The sequence below is a fragment of the Myxocyprinus asiaticus genome, chromosome 14, assembly GCF_019703515.2.
Source record: "Myxocyprinus asiaticus isolate MX2 ecotype Aquarium Trade chromosome 14, UBuf_Myxa_2, whole genome shotgun sequence".
NCBI classification, from domain to species: Eukaryota; Metazoa; Chordata; class Actinopteri; order Cypriniformes; family Catostomidae; genus Myxocyprinus; species Myxocyprinus asiaticus.
This window is the reverse complement of record NC_059357.1, coordinates 19,917,387-19,943,854: the sequence shown is the minus strand read 5'-3', so window position 1 is coordinate 19,943,854 and position 26,468 is coordinate 19,917,387. Positions and strand designations below refer to the sequence as shown.

The 26,468-nt window shown below is 37.3% G+C and overlaps 1 protein-coding gene across 1 annotated transcript; it reads left to right on the top strand.

The window, feature by feature from the left end:
* The first annotated feature begins 1,891 nt into the window (after positions 1 to 1,891).
* On the top strand, positions 1,892 to 25,335 carry LOC127451737 (protein kinase C and casein kinase substrate in neurons protein 3-like). Its single transcript, XM_051716641.1, has 10 exons — positions 1,892 to 2,153; positions 5,880 to 5,942; positions 10,353 to 10,509; positions 15,077 to 15,312; positions 15,589 to 15,744; positions 16,019 to 16,194; positions 16,307 to 16,427; positions 20,732 to 20,805; positions 20,998 to 21,077; positions 22,667 to 25,335. The coding sequence occupies exons 2-10, from the start codon at positions 5,883 to 5,885 to the stop codon at positions 22,774 to 22,776; spliced, it is 1,170 nt and encodes a 389-aa protein (XP_051572601.1). The 5' UTR covers positions 1,892 to 2,153; positions 5,880 to 5,882; the 3' UTR covers positions 22,777 to 25,335.
* The last annotated feature ends 1,133 nt before the right edge of the window (positions 25,336 to 26,468 follow it).

Here is a 26,468-nt window from a genome sequence, read left to right as displayed (position 1 = left end):
CACTACAGTTACAATTTAAATAGTTGGTAATCAGAATACAGTTACATTCAAATGTATTTTGATTACTGAAGAATTACTGAAGAGATTACTTTACATTTTATGTAGTGGTGGTGGCGTAGTGGGCTAAAGCACATAACTGGTAATCAGAAGTTTGCTGGTTCAATCCCCACAGCCTCCACCATTGTGTCCTTGAGCAAGGCACTTAACTCCAGGTTGATCCGGGGGGATTGTCCCTGTAATAAGTGTACTGTAAGTCGCTTTGGATAAAAGTGTCTGCCAAATGCATAAATGTACATTTTATTGTCATTTGTTTCATTTAATGTTTAGACTTTTCAGTTGGAAAACATTTATTCATATAAATTAAGCGATTCAAGTGTTTGAACAGCAGTGAAAAACTTTCTTATGATATGTTACATTCATAGAAGTTCATGTGGTTTTGAGTGAAAAGGTGAATATGACATCATTGAGGAACTTTCCCTTGGGAGCTTAATAGAGGAGCTACATAATGTTTCTACAGCTTAACAAAAAATAGTTAGAAAAGCTTTGACAGATGAAACATAATTCCAATAAATACACGATCACATGCCTTGTCAATGTTTTTTATGCAGTTAGGGTATTTTGTTTTACAAGAAATGCTAACCAATGTAGCGTTTTTAACAACTTAAATCTTATAGAAAGCTACAAATAATACATTTTCTGCCTCATTCTATGAACAGAATCCACATACGATCATAAAAGGATATTGTTCTGTTTACTCTGTGGGGCAAAAATAACAGCAAAAATAGTTAACCTTGTGTAAATTGTCATTTGAAAATTTAGCTTTATGCTAAGCTAAAATGCTATTTCTTGACTTCACATGCATCTGTTACAATTGCAATTATGTTTTATAATGAATTCTATGATGAAAATGCACACCGGAGCATATATTTTTTTTTCTGTAGTAAGACCTTTGATATTAAATGATAAATATGTACTGCACAAATCTTATCCTTAATGAGAATTTAAATATTGTTTTTCTGTAAAAAAAAAATCTTAAAGGTTTACTTGAGTAGCAAAACTGCATAAAATATTCTGATTTTTTTCTTCTTCAGAGAATGTTTTTTTTTTTTTTAATTTAAATGCATTTTATTACTTTATTTACTTGTTTATAGTCAAAACAAGTGAAAAAATTGCCAGTGCAGAAGTTTAGATTACATTACTGCCCTGAGTAATCTAATGGAATGCATTACAAATTACATTTTACAGCATGTGTTCTGTAATCTAAAGCGGAATACTTTTTAAAAGTAACCTTCCCAACCCTGCTGATATCTATGGACACAGTGATGGGAAGAATAGCAGAGAGTGTTCATAAAAACAGAGAGGGTTTGTTATATTACTGCTCCAAATGCTACTAAAATGTCTTGAGATTATACTAATTTATTTGAGCGATGCCTGCATAGATATTTGGGATAGGCTGTACATAACAGCTGCCATATTTTAAATACTGAGTCATGGACCTTTGTTCAACACCATCTGAGGGTCTCACTTTTCCCCACCCCTTCCCCTCCCTTCCACTCCCTTCATCTTTCTTTTTCCCTCCCCACCAACCCCTGGATGTTCTGGGCAGCTGTTATATAGCAAACCCCCTGAGACCATGGGAAAGAAAAAAAGAAAGAAAAACAATCTGTGTCTTTATGTGTTATGTGCAACAGGTACTGGATGTTTCACATTTTCATGGGTTATTCTTGAATGAAACACATATACACACTAAGTGTCTAGACTCTTCCTACTTTAGTACCACATTACAGTGAGGAGCAGCTCTCAAAGAGAGAGAGAGTGAGAGAGAGAGAGAGAGAGAGAGAGAGAGAAAGAGGGAGGAGTGTTGTCGTGTAGTATGATCCACAAAGCAAAAAGTCTGGTCGTCCGCAGCTGCTTTGGAAAGAGGGGGAACTGGAGAGAGGGAGGAAAAGAGAGAGAAAGTAAGTGACAGGAAGCCACCTCAACACTGACAGTAGGTCAAAGACAGAGAAGAGGAGAAAGAGTGTGTCCAGAACGCAGCATAACCATATTGTGGTCTTAGAAGCAAGCAAAAACGCGGTGATCTGTTACTTTTAAAGAGGAAAGCAAAGAGGAAAGCGTAAACTAAAAGGAAACTTTCTGTGGAAAAGTTAGAGGTAAGTCTGTTATCTCCTTTTCTCTGTCCTTCATTTATTCTAAATGTGTTTTTGTCAAATAAGATCATATTGCAGTTGATTGCATTGACTTCTGCAGGATACATAAACTATTTTTGTCTTATGCATTCATAAGTTGCTATATATTCCTGCAATGAATGGGTGTGTGTTGAGTGTGACACTCAAAATGGGGACAGGGGGAGGAGAGAGAGAGGGAGCCAGTGTGGGTGAGGGGTATGGGGGTTTGATGGGCTTTGAAAAGGGAGAGAAAAGAGAAAATAAGTGGAGAGAGATGATGCAGATTCACAGCAACGTCATGATGATATTTTCAGAGAAGTAGGTCATTCCCTCCTCTCCAAAGTTACAGAATCTTTCAAATCTTTAAAAAAAAAATATTTCCATTTTATTATAACTTCGGCTCAGTTTGACCGATTCAAATGTATTTTTTCTTTTTCTAAAATGTGATAGAATGCTTCTCTAGGATGTTTTTTTTTTTTTAAGTTTTTCAAAACTCCAATAGTTTAATCTACATATCATTGTCACACCATTTAATTACATAAAGGGAACTATTTGTTTTGTCCCCAATGAGTGAAGATTTAATTCAGCCCAGGAGATGTTTATTATAGGATCACCCTTTTATTCAATTCCACATATAATGAAATCAGGGTTCTGTCTAACCCACTGAGTTTGATCTAGTGATTCCCAACCAGAAAGACATGTACTTCAGCATGTTTCAGGGGGTGCTTGGACATTTTTTTAAATATTGTTTTCATAAATGAATAAACAGAAATTATAAATGAAAAATACTAGGCCTGTCAATTAATTAAATTAATTAATCGTAATTTATGATTACGATTTTTTGTAGTTAATGCATTAACACATTCAGTTCCTTTTTAAAGGAGTCTTTCAGGTTCAATACAAGTTGAGCTAAATTAACAGTGTTTGTGGCATAATGTTGATTATCACAAAAAATAATTTAGACGCATCCCTCGTTTATGAAAAAAATTGAAATTGAATGAGCCAGTCCATAAATGCTAAAATGCACATTGTTTTTAAAAGTATAACCACATGACATAAACATTACATATGAACATGAGTTTAGTGTGATAAAAATAGCTTACTAACCTTATCTGTGTAAATCTACATCCAATACCGGGATTACAAGGTTTCACTGTAATGACAACAAAGAATATAACTTTACACAGATAAAGTTAGAAAGCAGTTTTATCACACTAAAATTTCCCCATTCACTTCCATTATAAGTGCCTTACTGTAACCATGATTATTTATTATTATTATTATTATTATTATTATTATATAATACATTATTATTAAATCAACATTAGGCCACAATCCATATGTGAAATTTGGGTGGATGTAATTCGTAGAGGAATATATGTGCATTGTATAGCCTATATAAAGATGCTGGACAGAGGTACAAATTAACCCAATTTAATAACAAACTTCATTGATTAACTGATGTTACTGATGGGGCTGTGAGGGGTACATAAGCCAAAAAAACTTGTAAAACACTGATCTAGTATACAACAGAGATTGTTTATATGAAATAGACCCTTCTAACAGCTGTTCAAGAATCAATGCAAACAGAAAATTGAGAGGAAGAATGTAGTAGTTAAAGCTCGTGCTCCTTGCTCATATTCTTGAGAGAGTGCAAGAATGTCTGGAGGGAGAGGAACAGAGAGGGAACAGGAAGTGAGGTCAAAGTTCAAATATAGGGTGATTTATTATAGCCATGACCCCTGGAGTGGGGAAGGAGGATAGGAACAGACCAAATGGGATAATGCACTGAGGGACACGAACCCATGAGGGGGAGATAGAGAGAGTTTAGACAGGACAACAACAGTTGTCTTCTTGTCTCTGCATTTCCTTTCGCTCTCTTGCTCTCTGTCACCATGTCTTGTGATACAATGCGGTTTATTGCATTTACAGAGACAAATGGCCTCAGGCATGTTGAATAGTCAATGGCGTGTGTATTAATGGCATGTGTGTACGTGTGTGTGTGCATGTTTGGGGCAGCTTTAACGTGTGCTTGCATGGACATGTCGTCCATCCACATGTGCTGGTGTTTGCAAGCACATGAGTCAATGAGCTAATGAGCATGTGTTCTCTCATAAGAGAAGGCCTGCACTAGCTGTGAGGGTCTGTGTTTGTGTATGTATTTGAGAATGTGTTGATGAACTTTCACCCCTGATTATTTTGGGATGGCTCAAGTTTCAAAGCTCTGGATTAAGGCAGATACCAGGTGAGAATGTTGGGCAGGCACTGTCTGTCTCACTACTAAAAAAACCCAATCACTCCATCTTTCATATACACTTCAAAGGACACCTCAACACATACATCCTCATTGGAAACACAGTTTTGAGTAGTTTCAAAGCTTTACAATTAAAAGGAATAGTTCACTCAAAAATGAAAATTCTGTCATCATTTTTTCACCTTCGCGTTGTTCCAAACCTGTATGACCTTTCTTATTCTGTAAATCACAGAAGAAATTCTGAAGAATGTGCTGGTTGCTTTTTTCAATGCAATTACAATGAATGGGGACTAGAGTTTTCTAGTCTCAAAAAGGATGCAAAAGCACCATAGAAGTATGATAAAAGTGGTCCATACAACTTGTGCATTATAATCCAAGTCTTCTTAAGCCATACAATAGCTTTGTGTGAGAAACAAACTGAAATTTAAGTTGTTATTCACTAAAAATCTTGACATCAGCACTAGCTCTCCTTGGCGTATTCATGAGACTTCATGAGAGAAGTAATGATGTCCAATTCATGAACGAAACATTCTTGTGATATCTTGTGAGTGATATCTTTTCAATCAATCAAATGATACAGTTCACAAAACCAGTCTGAATGAATAATTCACAAATTAAACTGATTCAGTTCTCAAATTCAATTTAGTGACTCAATGATCCGGTCACAGGTAACTCTCTGGAGGGGCAGATTATTAAAAAGTAACAGTAAAAAGTAAAGTAATGTTGGTCTGTTTCTCACACAAATTATTGATTGACTTCAGAAGACTTGGAAATACATAAATGTTGAAAGACAAATGCATAAATGTTGTATGGATACATTTATGATACTTTTGTGGTGCTTTTTTTTTTTTTTTTTCATTTTGGAGCTTCACAGCCCCAGTTCTCATTCACTTCTATTGTATGGAAAAGATAGGCCAGGATATTCTTCAAAAATTAAAAATGTTTGTTCTATGGAAGAAAAAATGCCAAATAGGTTTGAAACAACATGAGGATAAGTCAATGATAACATGATTTTCATTTCTGGGTAAACTATTTCTTTAACAAGTCAACATATTTTCATCCAGAAAGCTCTTTGATCCTTTGTAAACAACTTTGTATATCCTTCCCTTCTTCCTGAACTAGACTACAAGACCATTAAACTTGTTTGCTGCAACCAATGCACTTTCTGTCACAGTTCATAAACTGTCATTTAAATAGAAAAAAGCTTGTAAAACACAACACTCTCCCAGCTTGTTATTAGACTGCACAGAACAAGATTCAGTTCTGTCACACATATCTTACTGTCACACATATTGTATTCACCATTACCCTTTTGTCTGTCTGTTACAGTTGTGTGTCCTATCGACATGTCTGGACAAATGGAAAAGAATTTAGCAGAATGGCTGACCCCTGTAAAGCATTGATAATTCTTACCCCAACCCTAAAATGTTGTTTCAGTCTCTCTTGCTTTGTTCTAGATCATGTCGATGCTGCCGGCAGAGACAGGCCCTGAGGATGCCAAAAACCAGAGTTTTTGGATGGTAAGTGAGAGGGGGAGGAAGGACAGCAATGAGTCAGACAGGGTGATGGACCTCTTGGAAATATCATCCGCTTCTATTTTGTTTTGTATATATTACCATTAATGCATAAGGGGTGATGTAACTTGACTTGGTTTTAACTCCTAACAATTAGTACTTTAAAAGTTTATAATTGAGTAGCAACGGATGAAAAGATTCGTTAGGGTACTTCTACTATAGAAAATCATGTTTAAGACTCCATATTAACCAAATAATATTAATATTGTGAAGACTATCTTGATGTCTTTTTTGGGACTACTGAACTATGTTTTATGGAGAGTTCTTTAACCTCTAATCTCAGTCTATAAATCTCATCCATTGTACCTCTACCCATCTTAATTAGTTCAGCTTTTGTCTCTGAGCTCCTTAATTGGTTCCTTTCTATGTTCTACAATACTACTGGGAATCATGCTATAGTTTGCCTTTTAATACTTTAATAGACTGTTTTAATTTTTTCCTACTCCTTTTCTCCATTGTAAAAAAAACAAAACAAACAAAATGTTATTTAATACTCTATTAATAATCCTCTTTTGTATTTTCACTTTAGAATGTTGTCTGATATTTCTGTCTAACCCCAAAACACATGTCCCTGTATGGTACAGTATAGCAATATGGCAACAATTTATTTTCTTTAATTTTCTCACCTTTCAGAAAAGCTAAAACATAATGCATTGCTGGAAATAAAAGGGCAGTCTTTGATCAACTTTATCTAACATAATTTTACAGACAATTGAGTTACTATTATAGCATATGGCAACTCTATGTACTGCAGTGGAAAAGTTGCTATGTTACCATATGGCAACTCTGTACTACAGTCATGGCCAAAAGTATTGGCAGTGACATAAATTTTGTGTTTTGCAAAGTTTGCTGGTTCAGTATTTGTAGATTATTTTTTATTCACTGTTGGCACGACACAGGACTCATGGTAGCGTTCACCTTTTCTTCTCCGGACAATCGATTTTCCAGATGTCCCAAACAGTCGGAAGGGGGCAAAATAACTTTGCACCAGTCTTTTGCTGTCCAATCCTTGTACTTCCTGCAGAATTTCAATCTGTCCTTGATGTTTTTCTTGGAGAGAAGTGGCTTCTTTGCTGCCCTTCTTGACACCAGGTCGTTGTCCAAAAGTCTTCGCCTCACTGTGCATGCAGATGCACTCACACCCACCTGCTGCCAATATTGAGCAAGCTCTGCACTGGTGGTGACATGATTCCTTAGCTGACTCCTCAGAAGGAGATGGTTGCTGGGCACTCTGGGACGTCCTGAAGCCTTCTTCACTGCAGTTGAACTTCTCTCCTTGAAGTTCTTGATGATCCGGTAAATGGTTCTTTCAGGTGCAATATTCTTTGCAGCAATTTCCTTGCATGTGAGGCCATTTCGATGCAAAGCAATGATGGCTGCATGTTTTTATTTGGAGGTAACCATTGCTAACAAGAACACAATGATTGGAAGCACTTCTTCCCTCCTTTTATAGCAATCAGTCTGCTCTTATAATCCAATCAGAATGACAGAGTGATTTCACCTGACTAGTACTCGTTCACACTTTCCCATGTGCTGCTGATATGATTAGTGAAATGATGTTAGCTGGTCATTTTGTGCTAGGGCCAAAAAACAGTGAAATTTGGGTTTTTGTGGTAAAGTTCATTTTTTTGGCCAATGAAGCTTTTTGCAATTATTTAAAATGCATCTGATCACTCTGCACAATAATCTAGAAACAATGTGAATCAACACCACAACAACTGAAGCAGCAAACTTTGCGAAACACAAAATTTATGTCACTGCCAATACTTTTGGCCATGACTGTACAGTAAAAATGACATCGATAATCAGTGTTCGATGTAATCCAGTTACAAAGTAATTAGTTACTGTAATCTAATGACTTTTTTAGTCAACAGTAGTGTAAATTCTTGTAATCAGATTACAGTTACTTTCAATTAATTTGATTACTTTTAAGTACATTACAGGGATATACTTATTTCTAATATATTATTTATGTAGAATACATGAATTATGGCCCCGTAACGAGTCATTGTGAAAGAGAAATGTGAGATGCTGAGTGTATGAAGAATGAACAATAAAGAAATATAGACATTATTTTGAATTGAGTGGAAAAGTGTTGTAGAAAGTAACTTAAAAGTAAAGTAATTAGTAATGTGATTATTTTTCAATTAAGTAATTAGTAATGTAATCTGAATACAATTTTAAAGATATAATTAGTAATTTGTTGTGGATTACTATTTTTAAGTAACTTACCCAAAACCGTCGATAATCAACAGTATTGAAAAATGCACGATAATGATTCACTCAATTTTAGTTTGTAGGAGCTCCAAGTGTATACATGCATCAATTAATTTAAGAAATATTAATTTAAGTAGTATTTTTTTTAAGTACATTTTTCATTTTTAAGAAAAATACTTTTTGGACCATTTTCCATTGTGTTTATTGATTATTATAATAATAATGATTATTATATTAGTTTTTAGTTTTATTATCATTATTATCATTTTCCTTTGTTATTAGAGCTATTTTATGTCAGAAAATAAAATAGTAAAAAAATATTTCATCGTTAGAAAATATAGCTTACTATACAAGGATATGGGTTAAAAATCAAGGTGTTTTTGATCATGTAAGTGAAATATTCCACATTTAATTTGCTATTTTTTATATTCATATTTTATATTTTGTTTTATATTCCACACACACAGAAAGAGAGAGAGAGAGAGATTTACATATATGGACCCCACACATGGAAACTAGGGCTATTACTCCAAAGGTTATTACTCCAAACTTTGAATATCAAAAATAGCAAACTTAATCTTAATCTATAATCTATATACATTTGTTATACTATATACATAAATATTACATATAGTGCATATCTGGCAATGTTACATATCATGTTAATGTTCAGATTTATATTGAGTAGAAAGTAAATAGTAAGCTTATTTAGCAGATGCTTTTATTCAAAGTGATTTACAATATACTTATTACAGTGACAGCCCCCAACCTAAATGATAATTTAAATTTATTTTCACAAAACAAGTAGAGGTTTTAAGAATATGCTTCTAATTGTATCCCGCATATGCATTCTAGTGTTTTTATCTGATTAGTATTTAAGGTGAGTCTTCCATGTCGATTGGTTGTTACTTATCTATGACATCTAGAGTGCTCACTACTGCTATAAAAGCTGCTTGCAGCTGTTTAAGATTCTCCTCGGCTCTCCTCTTAGCCTCAGCTTGTTTTTGCTGAGTTGCCATCCCCTCTGGAGTTGGGCCAGTGGTACAGTTTTGGTAAAATGCTTGTACCCTCTAACGAATAGTGTTTGCAGCAACCACACTGCTTTTGCTTTATGTCACTGTTTGACAGGCCTGCTGGGGTATTGTTACATGTCCTCCCTTGTAACTGGCTGGCCGCTGACCAGAATTGTGTGTTGTAGGGTTTGTGTACATCCCAGGTGCTGTGATTGGTTAACCACAGTATTGGCAGAAGATTGTCACATTTAGTGATGGAATGCAAAGTCTGTCAGCCAGAGCTGTTTGTCACAAACTGAATGGGGTTTGATTTTAAATAGGCTAGTCTGTTCTGTACCGTTGTGTTATTTTCTGTCTGACAGGAATTTTGTAATTCGTTAGGTCTTCTTGCTTCTCTGATTGGTTGGCAGGTGTTGCTCTGCACCGCTCATGGAGCAAAAAATCCTCAGCTGGTTTTACTTTTTCTTAGACTGAAAAAACCAAAACAAAAATGGTCCAAACCACAGCTAAGAGAGAGAAAAAGCCTAAGAGAAAGAGAAAAAAATCGAGAAAGAATGCTGCAGGAACCGAAAAAGGAGTAAGATGTAGAAGAGGAGAAGGATGAATTGATAAAATTGTGGGGGAGCTGCTATTATTTGTCAGTAAAATCGAGGAACATGCTCCACATCAGCAAACAGGACGCCCACTGTGGAAATATCATTATGTTTACCCTCCTACCTCATTCTCTCTCATTTATCCTTTTATTTCAGTTAATCTACCCCTTTCACTGCTCTGTCCATGTGATGCCCCACTTACCGTGGCCTGAATTCTCTTGACTCATTGGTACTTATCTAGCCACAGATGTTTTGGTGGAATAATGTTTGAATTGTGCTTTGGTTTTCCACACCACATGTTGTCTTCAGGCATTTATATTAAGAAAAAAGCTCACGCTATACTGAGTGCGCAGCTAATCCATAGCAAATGAACCCAGTGACCTTCTGGAAAAGAAATGAGGAAAAATCTCTCAGAGAAGAGGGAGAAATTTTCCCTGTGTCTTACAGTAAATACCCCACACTTGACCTCACAAACAGTTTATATAGCTACCTTTAGTACTAGTGCTTATATTTTGTCTCTAATTTGTCTTCAGCCAGGGAACTACCACCAGACAGTGAAGCGGACAGAGGATGCCTTCCAGGCATGTAATGATATAGTGACCTGTTTCCAGGAGAGGGCTAGGGTTGAGAGGCAATATGCTCAGCAACTTAGTGAGTGGAGTAACAAGTGGAAACCCCTAGTGGATGCCAGTAAGTATTTCAGTTTTTCCTCAAACATGGCTGTTTGGAATGAAATACTAGCATATTGATTACTGCAAACTGAGCAGCAGGTCCGTTTCTGACAATTTTGGTGCCCTAGGCGAGATCCCTATTGGCGCCCCCACATGGCGGTGGTCTCCTCGAATGCCTAGTTTGCTTATGCTAAGAAATGGCCCTGCTGAGCAGTATATCCTGTATAGCCTACTTCATGCTATATTTGAAAAATAGTATGTGAAACAATTCGCAGTATGTACAATATCACCACATTTTAGCAATGCAACAACAATGATAAATGTATGTTGTCATATGGCCTCACTATGTTGCATGTTATATATAACAAATATAATTTTTTTTTACATTATGAATCCAATTTTGTGTAAAATTGTCTTAAAATGACTTAACAGTCTGATCAAATAATTTAAGAGTTAGAGTTAAGAATATTGCAGTAATAATCACAGCTGATATTTAGAATCTCAGTTAACAGTAAAACTCACAGTTGATATTTAGAATCGCAGTTGACAGTAATAATCACAATTGATATTTATAATCAGAGTTAATATCTGTAATCTCAGTTGTTATTTATAATCACAACTGACAGTAATAATCGCAGTTGATATTTACAGCTGAAATCAGAAGTTTACATACACTTAGGTTGAAGTCATTAAAACTAATTTTTTAACCACTCCACAGATTTAATATTAGCAAATTATACTTTTGGCAAGTTGTTTAGGACATCTACTTTGTGCATGACATGAGTAATTTTTCCAGCAATTGTTTACAGACTTTTAATTGACTATATCACAATTCCAGTGGGTCAGAAGTTTAAATACACTAAGTTAACTGTGCCTTTAAGCAGCTTGGAAAATTCCAGAAAATGATGTCAAGCCTTTAGACAACTAGCCAATTAGTTTCTGATAGGAGGTGTACTGAATTGGAGGTGTACCTGTGGATGTATTTTAAGGCCTACCTTCAAACTCAGTGCCTCTTTGCTTGACATCATGGGAAAATCAAAAGAAATCAGCCAAGACCTCAGAAAAAAACTGTGGACCTCCACAAGTCTGGTTCATCCTTGGGAGCAATTTCCAAATGCCTGAAGGTACCATGTAAACATGGGGATAAAGAGCTTACTTTCTGGAGAAATGTGCTCTGGTCTAATGAAACAAAAATTGAACTGTTTGGCCATAATGACCATCGTTATGTTTGGAGGAAAAAGGGTGAGGCTTGCAAGCCGAAGAACACCATCCCGACCGTGAAGTATGGGGGTGGCAGTATCATGTTGCGGGGGTGCTTTGCTGAAGAAGGGACTGGTGCACTTCACAAAACAGATGGCATCATGAGGAAGGAAAATTATGTGGATATATTGAAGCAACATCACAAGACATAAGCCAGGAAGTTAAAGCTTGGTCGCAAATGGGTCTTCCAAATGGACAATGACTCCAAGCATACCTCCAAAGTTGTGGCAAAATGGCTTAAGGAAAACAAAGTCAAGGTACTGGAGTGGCCATCACAAAGCCCTGACCACAATCTGATAGAAACTTTGTGGACAGAACTGAAAAAGTGTGTGTGAGTAAGGAGGCCTACAAACCTGACTCAGTTACACCAGTACTGTTTGGAGGAATGGGCCAAAATTCCAGTAACTTATTGTGAGAAGCTTATGGAGGGCTCCTCAAAATGTTTGACCCGAGTTAAACAATTTAAAGGCAATGCTACTAAATACTAACAAAGTGCATGTAAACTTCTGACCCACTGGGAATGTGATGAAAGAAATAAAAGCTGAAATACATAATTCTCTCTACTATTATTCTGTAGTGATCCTAACTGGATCATGCATTAACAGAAAATGAAACTGTAATATCTATAATGTCTTAGAGTCATCATTGTGTAGTTTGATAAAATACGATTGTGAATTGTGTTTAAAAATAAGTAATTAAACAAGAATTGTATTTATAACCCCAATGAGCAAGCCGAAGGCATCTGTGGCAAGGAACACAAAACTCCATAAGATGTTGGTTAATGGAGAAAAATTACCTTGGGAGAAACCATGCTCATTGTGGGGGCCAGTTCCCCTCTGGCTAACATCATGAATATAATGCCAATATTACTTATGTATAGTACAAGTCATGGTTTAAAATGATTAAACTAAGTAAGTGTTAAGGGTCAGTGTTTAAACAAAGATTTTGTTTGAACTGTAAGATTAATGACTAATGTCTTTGAAGTCCATCCTGGAATAACTGCAGAAGTTCACATAGATGCAATTGTCCTTGTTAGTTGGCTGATGAAGGGTTTTGTTGGCAATTAATTGATAGTCTATGTATTCCATTTCAAGAGTGTAGTCCATCATTAGACTGAGGTGATGCAGGCAGAGAACAGTTAGATACATCACAATTCAACCGGCCAGCAATTTTGATGAGGTCTATCCTAAGTCCAAGGTTCAGGCAATGGCAAATGAAGTATCCCATGTCTTATGGTTGGAGTTGGCATCAGTTCATCCTCTGAAATCCATTGTAATAGACCGAAGTGATGTTTGGCTGGCACCGGCTGCTATTAGTCAGCATCACTCAGCGACACATAGCAGTGGAGTCCAACATGAAGCAGGAATGGAGCTGGATCCAGCCGGTTCTGGTGACCTCAGGATAGGAGTCCCGAGGTTGAGACAGGGAAACAAATAGAATAATATTAGCGAGTTATAGATCACGATCAATGTTTCTGGTTGTATGGTGTATGTAAACTTCTGACTTCAACTGTATAATCACAGCTGACAGTAATAATTACAGTTGATATTTATAATCCAGTTGATATTTATAATCTCAGTTGTTATTTATAATCACAGTTGACAGTAATAATCGCAGTTGATTTTTGTAATCGGAGTTGACGGTAATAATTACAGTTAATGTTGATTAATGCAGTTGACAGTAATAATCACAGTTAAAGTTTATAAACGCAGTTGATGGCAATAATAGCAGTTGTTATTTATAATCAGTTGACAGTAATAATCGCAGTTGATTTTTGTAATCGGAGTTGATGGTAATAATCACAGTTAATGTTGATTAATGCAGTTGACAGTAATAATCACAGTTAAAGTTTATAAATGCAGTTGATGGCAATAATAGCAGTTGATATTTGTAATCGGAGTTGACAGTAATAATCACAGTTGATATTTACAAATGCAGTTGACAGTAAAATCACAGTTGATATTTATAATCGCAGTTGTCAGTAATAATTGCAGTTGAAATTTATGATCGTAATTGTTATTTATAAACACAGTTGACAGAAATAATCACATTTTATATTTATTTTTACAGTTGACAGTAATAGTTACAGTTGACATTTATAATAATCACAGTTGATATTATAATTGCATTTGCTATTAAATAATAATAAAAGATTATTCAGCACAACTCATGCCAACATTTCTTTTTCAAGAATTTCAGCTTTAAACATCAGAATAAATATAGAAATGACCTTGAATTGAACTCAGTAATTGAAAACATGTTCATCAAAGAAGATGTGTATTCAAGTAATTGCTTTGTGTAACAATTACTTGCATAATTGCATTGTAATGTATTTTTGAATAATTTATTAGATGTGGATAAAAAATGAGGGTCACATCATTGACCCATTTATAATCACAATTGACAGTAATAATTACAGTTGATATTTTATACATCACACCTAAAAAAGAAAAAAGAAAAAAAAATTGAGTTGCGCATTGTACTTTGTGCACATCCCACACGGTGTACTCATGTTGTGTACTGCACATTTTTGATTTTATTTTTTTTATCCCTTTTTCTCCCAATATGGAATGCCCAATTCCCACTACTTAGTAGGTCCATGTGATGGCGCGGTTACTCATCTCAATCCGGGTGGTGGAGGACAAGCCTCAGTTGCCTCTGCGTCTGAGACCGTCAATCCGTGCATCTTATCACGTGGCTCGTCGTGCATGACACCGCGGAGACTCCGTATGTGTAGGCTTATGCTACTTTCTGTGATCCACGCACAACTTACCACACACCCCATTGAGAGCGAGAACCCCTAATCGTGACCACGAGGAGGTTACCCCATGTGACTCTACCCTCCGTAGCAACCGGGCCAATTTGGTTGCTTAGGAGACCTGGCTGGAGTCACTCAGCACACCCTGGATTCGAATTTGCGACTCTAGGGGTGGTAGTGAGCTACCCAGGCCCCCGTGTACTACACATTTTTTGCAAATTTAGTTAACCATCCAGATTTTTTTTGTATCAAACAGAAGAATCACATGCTATGGAGAGTATACATACTGCGTACTGAAAATAAATAGGATGGTAGTTTACCATTCTCAGCATTCTCCATGTCATGCCATGCAAGTCAAAGATTTTTGTGGAGAGCAGGACAGATAGTCTTATAGTTACAGTAAAGAGCTGTGACCTTAGTTTTACATGAGATGCCCAAGTCTTCTGTTTAACTAATCAAAGAGTTTAATCTCCTGAAGTTACTTTTATTGACCCTAACATGTCCTTTCATTGATTTCATGAGCTTCTTTACACTCCAATGTATCTTTCCCTCTATCACCTGCCTGCAGGTCCTCTGTATGGCTCTCTATTGCGAGCATGGCAATGTTTCCTCTCTTCTGCTGACCGCCTCTCCTCACTGCACTCCTCCATATGCCGCGCACTGGTGTTGGAGGACGGAGATCGTATACGGACATGGCAGAAGGAGACTTTCCATAAGAAGATATTTGGAGGTTTCAAAGAGTCCCAGGACTTTGAAACAGGCTTCTCACGTGCTCAGAAGCCCTGGGCCAAGAGACTGAAGAAGGTAATACAGTTATAGGGTTTTTATTTTGCAAAAAGAACTAGAATATAAAGAATATAATAATCAGATGATGGTTAAACCAGCAGTATACGCTCTTGTTGAGTTCTTGATTCTGATAGGTTGGCACACATTCCAAGGGCATTGAGAGGTGTCAATTTTCAGAAGCTCAGTGTCAACAGTTTTAGCAGTATTTCTGTCTATTTCTGTGTTGCTCTATGTTTGCAAATAATTTTACATGCAATACTGAATCTGACAGCTGGATGTGTGTTCTTGTGACAGCTAGAGAAGGCAAGGGCAGCGTTTCACAAAGCTTGCCGTAAGGAACACGTGGCTCGTGAACGGGAGGCCCACGCCCAAGGCAACCCTGACATTGCCATCGAGAAGCAGAGAAAGATCCAAGAGGAGACAGAGCTGGCTCACCAGGAGACAGAGAAAGTGAGTGTGTGGCAGGAGAGAGGGAGAGATTGAGAAAAGATGGAGACTGTCAAATGATCTATCATTGACCAAGCCAGGAAAAGGAGGCAGAAAAGACCTACATTTACATTTGCAGGCGGGATAATGCTGCAGTGAGTCGGGCAGAATATGTCACACTTAACAAACAAGCATTAATCATGTAATAGCACTCAGACAGAGAAAAAGAGAGAATCTGGAGAGTGAATGCAATGAAAACAAACCAGATGACTGTACTGATCGATATTCCTGTGTTCAGGTGCGAGCCCGCTATGAGAAGGTTCTGGAGGAAGTAACACGTTATGCTCCTCGCTACATGGAGGAAATGGAGTCTATCTTTGACCAATCACAAGAAGAGGAAAGGAAGAGGATAAGCTTCCTCAAACAGGCTTTCCTGTCCATCCACAGACACTTGGATGTCACCAACAATGAAAGGTGTGTAAGAAGGGTCATAGTGGTCAAAATGGCAATTTAGTAAACTTTTATATTGTACTCTTTAAGTATTGATAAGGAATTGTTTATTGCTTTCTTTCTCTCTCTCTGTTAGTGTGAAAGCCGTGTATAATGAGCTCCATAACACTCTGATGTCCATCAGTGAGCAAGAGGATTTGCGCTGGTGGAAGAACACACATGGGCCTGGCATGCCAACCGACTGGCCTCAGTTCCAAGTATATACATTTATATGGTGTATATAGCAAACACATATACAGAAATTAAATATAGCTAGATTTTTACATTCAGGTAAATATTTTGATACATGTCCTCATCCTATTTTACTAAAATCAAATGAAACAAATATGAAATTATATTTTGCATAAAGAAAATAAAACCTACCTTTAGCACCATTAAGTTTTTTGGGTTTGTGACAATATTTTGTGGACATTTAAAGGAATATTCCGGGTTTAATACAAGTCATGCTTAATCGACAGCATTTGTGTCATAATATTGATTACCACAAAAAGGCCTCTCCTTTTCTTTAAAAAAAAAGAAAAAAAAAGGCAAAAATCTGGATTCTCCGTTCCACTTCCCCTGATTTCTAACACACTGCTGCAGCTGATCATTCTATTATTACAGACAATTTATATATACTCCACCAGATCTCTGCTTCATTGTCTAGTCTCATCCAAGGATTACTCAGACCTCGCTGTTTCCCATAGTAGTTTCGCTTACTTTTGCTCTTATAGTTAAGTGGTTACTTACCTGTTTGTTTTGCTGTTGTTAACTCTTCCGCTGTGCTCTTCAATAAATTTGTCCCAGAGATTAAGTTCACTCCAGACTCCTGTGTCATCTTCTTATACGTGACAGAAGACTAGATCTTGAGAAATATTAACTCAGCGGGGATCTGATCCACAGCGGTCCTCATCCTTCACGATGATTTCCTTCACCAACTCAGAGATACGCTGTTTGCGATGTTGCAAGCTCTACCCGCCACACTGACTACCTCTTCGGCTGTTCCATTCTCCAATCCAGAACACCTCTTCATCACTCTCCTTCAACACAGACACAAGCGGCAGCATGGAGAGTGAGGCACCCGGGCCTGCTCCGGGATTCCTCTCACGCTCACTCCGCCACGTTGCCCACAGTTCTTTATCATCTGGGCCTTTAGCCATGCCTCCCAGTTTCTCTGGATCGGCTGAGGAGTATAATGGATTCTTACTACAATGCTCTCTGGTGCTAGAGATTCAGCCTCTCTGCTTCCTCACTGAGCATTCAAAGATTACTTTAATCATTTCTCTGCTGTCTGGACGAGCGTTGCAGTGGGCATCCACCCTCTTGGAAAAAGGCGGTCCCGTCACACAGTCTGTCGATGCTTTTGCTGCTCACTTCAGGGAGATGTTCGTTCATCCAGCTGGAGGCTCCCACACCAGCGAACATCTTATGTGCTTACGCCAGGGAAATCGGCCAGTCACTGACTGTGTCCTCAGTTTCCGTACGCTGGCTGCCACCAGTCGCTGGAATGAAGAGGCCCTTCTCACCACCTATTGTCAAGGCCTGAATCCAGATTTGTGATTCCCCAATGCTCAGAAGTCCTGGCTGTTCCTCAGTCTTCCCACCAATCAGTCAGTCCACAGAGGAACCCATGCAACTGGGAGCTACTTGTTTAATACCCGTGGAGCGCAGAAGGAGACTAGAGAACCGTCTTTTTGTTTACTGCGGAGCTGTTGACCATCTCCTGCCCTCGTGTCCAGTTCATCCTCCTCGTCTGCTGGTGAGCTCTATTATGTGCAGTCCTGTGACTCAAGCACCTCTCTGTACTAGAGATTCTGTCTCCTCTGCTGATGCCATTCTCCATGTGGATGCTCTCGTTGATTCAGGCTCAGCTGGAAACTTCATCTCCAGCACGCTCAGCCGACAGCTCTGTCTCCAAGAATTCCGGTGGCCCACATCACTTCCCATCTGTTCCGTAGTGGGGAAACATCTGGGTTCCGGCCTCATCACACACCAAATTGAGCCCTTCACCCTGCAAGTTGGTGCAGTACACAATGAGTCCATATCACTCCTTATCTTTCAGGACTCCACTGCTGACATTGTTCTGGGACGGCCATGGCTATTGCACCACAATTCTGTCATTTCTTGGGTCACCGGCAAAGTCCATACCTGGGGAAATAAGTGTGTAAAGACCTGCCTAACACTCCCTCTCCAACTTCCATTTCCCACTCACTCTCCATCTTCATCTTCTACCCTGAGATGCAACACAGCATCTGTTGAGAGTCACACTCACATGCATGGTTGGTCTATTCCTCCTGACTATAACGAATTTTGTGAGGTATTCAGTCCTCAGAAAGCTTCACAGCTACAACTTCACTGCCCCTGGGACTGCGACATAGACCTGCTACCTGGAGCCCCTCTCCTCCTCCCCACTGTGAAATTCTGATATCCATTGCCTTTGGTCCCAGCCGTGCTTGAGCAACTAAAAGGAGCTAACACTTTTACAAAACTGGATCTCAGGAGTGCTTACAATCTCATTCGTATTCACAAGGGAGACGAATGGAAGACTGCCTTTATGAATGAATGAATGAACGTTACATTTATATAGCACTTTTCTGACACTACACTCAAAGCGTTTTACACAGTGAACAGGGGACTCTCTTCAGGCCACTACGAATATTAGGTGATGCCATATTCCCTGGCCAATGCCCTTTCTGTCTTCCAGGCCTATGAATGAGATCTTCCGAGAGTATCTCCACCGCTTTGTGGTTGTCTATATTGATGACATTCTGATCTATTCCTCCAATCTGGCTGAACACATCCGGCATATCAAACTAGTCCTGCAATGCCTTCAAGAGCACCACTTGTGTCTCAAAGCTGAAAAATGCCAGTTCCATCAGAGCTCCATCCAATTTTTAGGGTATGTCATCAGCCTGGAAGGGGTTCAAATGGACACAGCAAAGATACAGGCCATCTGCTCCTGGCCACAACCTACCACCTTGAAGGAGTTGCAGCGCTTCCTAGGGTTTGCCAACTACCGCCATTACATACAGAATTTCAGCAAGATCGCCGCTCCCATCACCTGCCTCTTTTTTTTCTTTTTTTTTTTTCTCCCCTTTTTCTCCCCAATTTGGAATGCCCAATTACTCAGACCTCGCTGCTTCCCATAGCAGTTTTGCTTACTTTTGCTCTTATGGTTAAGTGGTTACTTACCTGTTTGTTTTGTTGTTGTTAACTCTCCTGCTGTGCTCTTCAATAAATTCTTCCCTGCAATTGAGTTCACTCCAGACTTCTGTGTCATCTTCTTATATGTGACATCAACAAATCCTAAAACCCTAAAATGAATGTAAAAATTATCATTTAAATTTTTTTACAGCTCAAATAATATATGAGTTTTAACAGTAGAATTAATGTAAGTGATTTTATGAAATTATAAGCTTCACATTTCTGAATTTCAAACCCTCCAAAAATTGGCCCCAATAACTTCCATTGTAAGTGCCTCTCTGCAACCTCGATTTTTGCTTTTTTTTTAAAGGGGGGATGAGTATAAATAATTTTTTGTGGTAATCAACATTATGCCACAAATGCTGTCGATTGAGATTTACTTGTATTGAACCCGGAATATTCCTTTAAGCACATTTTACCCCCCAATACATTGTTCCTCTCCTATTCATAATTAATAATAATTATATTTATTTATCACACATTTGCACATATACAGTGAAATTCTTTTTTCACATATCCCAGCTAAGCTGGGGTCAGAGTGCAGGGTCAGCCATGATACAGCACCCCTGGAGCAGATAGGGTCAAGGGCCTTGCTCAAGGGCCCAACAGTAGCAACTTGGCAGTGCTGGGGCTTGAACCCCCAACCTTCTGATCAGTAACCCAGAGCCTTAGCTGCTGAGCCACCACTGCACTACTTTCATTTTCTATATTCAAAATGTAATTTCTTATTTGTTTCTTTTACATATTGGAGTAAATAAGACCGGGACATTTTCTTGACAGCTTTCATGAGAATCACCCATTTTCTGAACAATATGAGTACTGATTGCCGGTGCAAAACCTGTCATTATGATACTATGGTGTTCTGGGTGGTTGTTAGGGCTTTTCTAGGTGGTTGCTAGGTTAATCTGTGTGGCTGCTAGGTGGTTGTTTACTGGCCCAAGTCAAAAGAACTCACCCTCATGTCTCAGTATGATACAATAATCTGTATTGTTCAAATCCCTAACTCTAGGTATGAGCAATTGTAATAGGGATGCTTGCGTTGCCTTAGCAAGCACCACTAATATCTCTTGGTTCAGTTCAAGAGCAACATTTCCTGTATGTTTTGGTGATGTGTAGGTATTGTTTTGAGGATAATGCATTCTTATCTGCCTCTGCTTTATACTGTGTGAATAAGGGTCTTAGGGTGACACTTGTTGTTGTGTTGTCATCTAGTATGTATCTCAAAGAAGCACATCCTCAAATAGACTGCATTCTGTTGTGCCAAAAACCCACATTTACTCCTTCACTCACTCTGTCTCTTGTTCTCTCTCTATTTTAGGAGTGGACTCCAGACAAGAAGCATAAAAAGGGAAAGCAGGAGGTGGAGAAGAAAGCAACAGTGATGGAGAGAAGGTCAGTTGATCTTTTATCATTTGGGCTTGTTACTTGGGTGCTCTTGGGGTCTCACAACATATGGCTATGCCATGGTCATGGAGTATTATTCAGCACAAACCGAACTGGGTTTGTATAAACTTCAGGCCTTGTTATTATTGATGCAGTGTATTGTATTATTTAATGTGTGTCTGTTTTTCCTCCTTGTCTCAGTGTGATGATTGGAGGAGTGAGGGTCAGAGCTCTCTATGACTATGTTGGACAGGAGACAGATGAACTGTCCTTTAAAGCTGGTAAGCTGTCTTTGTCCATATTTGTGTGGGTGTGCAATCATATAAGTATATCTCTGTATGATGTAGGTGTAGCCATTAAATGTGCCTGAATTCATATCGATTCATGCTGCACTTTTATCATAATAGAATATAATATAATAGCGTAGAATAGAATAGAATAGAATTGCTGACTCTAGATATACAGGACACTATGTCAAACCCACAGGACAGTTTAAGCAATTTTTAAGCTTTAAAGGTAACTATTACCTTTGGCCTTTAAGTCCCTTGATGATCATTTGTATTATTTTCATACATTAAAAATCAAATGGAAACAACTATTAGAATCAAGAAAATATGGGTGTCACACTGCAAGACAGTAAAACGATACCTTTAAAGGGATGGTTCACCCAAAAATGAAAATTTGCTCATTATTTATTCACCGTTATGCCATCCCAGATGTGTATGACTTTCTATCCTCAGCAGAACACAAATTAAGATTTTTAGAAGAATATTTCAGCTCTGTAGGTCCTTACAATGCAAGTGAATGTGACCAGACCTTTCATAAAAACATAAAAGTGTAATACATATCACTCCAGTGTTTAAATCTATATCTTCAGAAGCAATATGACAGATGTGGGTAAGAAACAGATCAAAATTGAAGTCCTTTTTTTTTTTTTTTTTTTTTACTCTAAATCACCACTTTTACATCTAAAAGCCACATGTAGTGCCTGTCACATCTGAAAGTAAAAGTGAAAGTGGAGATTTAGAGTAAAAAAAGGACTTAAATTTTAAACTGTTTCTCACCCACACCTATCATATCACTTTTGAAGATATGATTTAACCACTGGAGTCATATGGATTACTTTTATGCTGCCTTTATGTGCGTTTTGGAGCTACAAAGGTCTGATCACCATTCACTTGCATTGTATGGTCCCACAGAGCTGAAATATTCTTCTAAAAAAATTTGTTTGTGTTCTGCAGAAGAAAGTTAAATACATCTGGCATGAGGGTGAGTAAATTATGAGAGAATTTTCATTTTTTAGGTGAACTATTCCTTTAATGTTCAAGTTAAAACAGATTTTTGTATTATTATTATTTATTTTTAATTCGTTTTTCTCAAGATTGTCCTGGATTACTATAAGCTCCAAGTCAAATTCAGTATGTATGCTTGAAAAATTGCCTAAAATCAGGCTTTGTAGACATTTTACAGAGATTATTTTAAATGAACTACCATATATTTAGATCATATTGGGCCATGTTTTAAACCATTAAACCGATATGATATATTGTCAGATGCTTTTTTAAATTTGATTTTAACAAAATAATTAATAATTTAATTAGATTTGTAGTTTTTTGCTATTCAACACTGGTGACATACAGTACAAAGGGAATATTTCCATATTCTTGCATGATGAAATTGAGACAACATTTCTAGAAAATAGTTACAGATAATGATAAAGAGATAAGTAGAAATGTACATCAGTGTATGGCCATATGAAGAGTTGTATCAGTATGGGTGTATTTGTGTATATCAGTGTATTTGCATATGTACAGTCCAATATGTATAGTTGGATGATTATAGTTATAAAATAATTTGTTTGTGTGTTCAGGTGAGGAGTTTCTGAAGATCGAGGATGAGGATGATCAGGGTTGGTGCAGAGGCATGATGGATGGAGTGAAAGAGGGTCTTTTCCCTGCTAACTATGTGGAGGTGGTGTAGAACCACACATTTCTTGTAGTCCTGATGTTAATGCTTATTAAGAGTATATTCATTTGAGCCCCTACCTGTAAATGAATCCAGCTCTGAGGTCCTTAAATGCTCTGTACAGGTGCCCAGGTTTGTGCCTGTTACACAGCTATTTTTATAGAAGTTTGCTTTGTTTTCTCTGAACGGAATGGCAAAGGTATGGGTTTAGAGTTGACTTACAGGATTGATTTGGGAGCAGAAAGAGAAAATGCTTCTAAAAGTGCTTTCAATACAATCTTACTTGAGAACATTATAATATTATATTTTATTGTGTTATATTGTGACTTTAAAGGGATAGCTCACACAAAAATGAAAATTCTGTCATCATTTATTCACCCTAATGTTGTTCCAAAACAGTATGATTTTCTTTCTTCTATGGAACCCAAAAGGAGATATTAGGCAGTATGTTGGTCTCAGTCACCATTCATTTTTATTGCATCTTTTTTCCATACAGTGAAAGTGAATGGTGACTGAGGCTAAAATTCAGCCTAACTTCTTTTGTGTTCCACAAAAAAAAAAAAAAAAGAAATCATACTAGTTTAGTACAACATGATGGTGAGTAAATTATGACAATTTTCTTTTTTTGGGTGTACTACCCCTTTAATGAAGACTATCAAAACATGTAGAGATTTTCATTCTTTTATGATATGAATAGGTATGAAAATCATCTAATATATAAGAGAATATGAAGAGAATGATCTTGATGCATGAACCTACAGTGTCAAATATTTCACTGAGAATTTTAAGAACAATGTCTCACACCAAAGATTTTAGCACTGTTTACATTATATCAGTGACATATTTTTTATGATGAGTTACTCTGTATCTGATGCCTGAGTAAAAGGGGCCAGATGGTTAATTTTATCATCTACAGCTGCGAATTTCATGCAAAGTGTGTGTTAATATAAGCATATGCTATATGTTATCTGCTTTGGTTCTTTTGTTAACACCAGTCTCACATTTACTTGTAGATGTTTTAGTTAAACTAAGGCAGTATTAATCACCACAACTTTAAGGTTATCAGACCCCAGTGATGTCTCTTCTTTTGTTTTTCTGTTGTGTATAAGATGTCATGCTAACCAAAGAAATTGTATGTATGCAAATGAGGGTATTATTTGTTTGAACCATAGTAAGAGTAAATCATATTTGGATCCTGGAAGTATCTTATGCACCATAATTAATATAATGCAAATACTAGCAATAGGGATAAAGATTATGTTGAGTCTTGCTTTTTTTAATCATCTTGGAAAAACATTTATTGCACACATAAACATTATTACGATTCATATTTCTCCCCATGCGTGTCCTGGGGCCATGTTACAAATGTGCAACTGCAAATATGGGGCTGTAAATTGATATTTCTGTGTGTGTGTGTGTGTGTGTGTGTGTGTGTGTGTGTGTGTGTGTGCAGGTTTGGGTGGTCTACGAGGAAATTTATTTAGGTTACAAACAGGTAATTACAAGGGTATTATGCTATAAATGTGGTTTATAAGGACATTTCTAGTGTCCCCATGATTCAAATCGCTTAAAAAACATACCAAACAATGTTTTTTGAAAATGTAAAAATGCAGAAAGTTTTTTTGTGAGGGTTAGGTTTAGGGAAGTGTTAGAGGATAGAATCTATAGTCCGTACAGTATAAAAATCATTATGTCTATGGAAAGTCCTCATAAAGTTAGCCGCATCAACGTGTGTGTGTGTGTGTGTGTGTGTGAGCTCATATATGAGTCATCCTGCACACATATCAGCTACAGTGGACCCTGCAGCTCACATCTTAATAGTGTCAGATCATTCAGTGTGTTGCCCTGAGTGGTTGTCACACACATTCACACTATCATACTGCACACACTTATTCTGCATCACTGAGTACATGAGTCAGAAATGTGCCCACTGTGAGATTTGCAAAGGGTCAGTTTCTTTCCCACAGTTTTGAGCAACATTACCCTTTCACCTTTGCGAGAAACACAGCTCATAAAAATTCAGAAGACTGCTCGCTCTCTGCATAAAATAATACACAGGGAGGAAAATAAAGCTAATATTAAGTAGAACTGGCATATTCTATAAGTCCAGGGGCATAGATTCCAGGGGGGATGGGGGAGGTAACCCCCCCATTAATCAAAACAAGCAAGAGTAAAACAATATTCGCTCACTGTTTGCATAAAATAACACACAGGGAAGAAAATAAAGCTAATTTTAAGTAGAACTGGCATTTGCTATAATGGTAAGTCACAATATAAACTCTCACAGCCACTGTGTTTATAAAAAAAAAATTCTAATCTAAGTTTGAGTTCAGAGCACAGTGAAAAGCCGCGTGCTTACTCGCTCTCATTGCATGCATGCACTGCATGTATACGCACAAAGCAATCCAACAACCTCAGGCAAATGCATCAGTGTCATAGTAACCAGTGGCGTATCCAGGACATTTTTACTGGGGTGGCCAAGATGGGGCACAGACCTAGTGTGGGGTGGCGATACCGGGAGAACCTTTATGAATGGCACATGATCAAAATGTGTAAATATCGCATTGCTTTGCTTCAACATCTTCACATGTAGAATAAATGAATTCTTAAACTCATGTTAGCTTTCACTGAATTGTTTGTATTCAATATCAGACTGTTGTTTTGACATTTGACAGTTTTCTATTCCTGTTCTATTTCAACCTATTACAGTTTCTGGGAATCTCTGGTTATTTTAACATAACATCCATTTTTAAATCAGTAATTGTTTAGGAAAAGTCAGTTACACATTTTTAAGAGCTATTCTCATTGTAGAGAATTCATCTGCGTATAACATCAGGTATAGTGTACAATCATAAAAAGATACAAGTACAGGTGGTAACTGATTGAGGCACAATTCAATCAATCATTCAATCAATTATTCATTCATTTATTAGCTATAACTGCACTGTCCAGCAGAAATATTGTTAGATTGGGTTCAAATCAGTGTGTGAAACTGGCTACGAGGGCTTATAGGTGTCTGTCTGGAAACCCTAAAATTGCAGATTGAGCTCTGAATACAGTAAAAAACAAAACTCTATTTACAGTGTCTACTCAGGTTTATTTTCCACATGTTCTGATAGCTTCAATTACTTTGAATATTACCAAATAAAATAGTTAGTCAAATCATTTGCGGCATTTAAGTGCATTTTGCCCTGCCTCTGCATATTTAAAATGTCGAATAAGGTATAAAAACTTTTAAGATTTTATTGGTCTGACTGACCAATAATACACATAAAGAGCTCATAAATAACTCATGTAAAGATTTAAAGTACAGTCACAGCACAAACCCTTCCATTTCACACACAGGTTAGCCATATATATAACTTTAGCTATTGAACATATACATCTGTAAAACACTTTACACACCTCCGTCATTAAATCAGAAAACATGGCATTTCATATTTCATGTCAATATAAAGATAACATGCTGAATGTGGTGTAGGGTCTAGCTTACTCTTTAACCTAGCTACTGTAACAATGAAAAAATGTTTTCACATTCACATGGAAATTCGGGATAAATTAAACGTTAGATTAGATGAACATACCTCTCAAATAACAGCTTTCTTTTTGACCACAAATCGACGTCATCAACTCATTGGATGTTGGAGGTAGATGCTAGCTCGTGTCAGCTTCGTGCTTCTGACTGACCATTATACTCCAGACCTGGC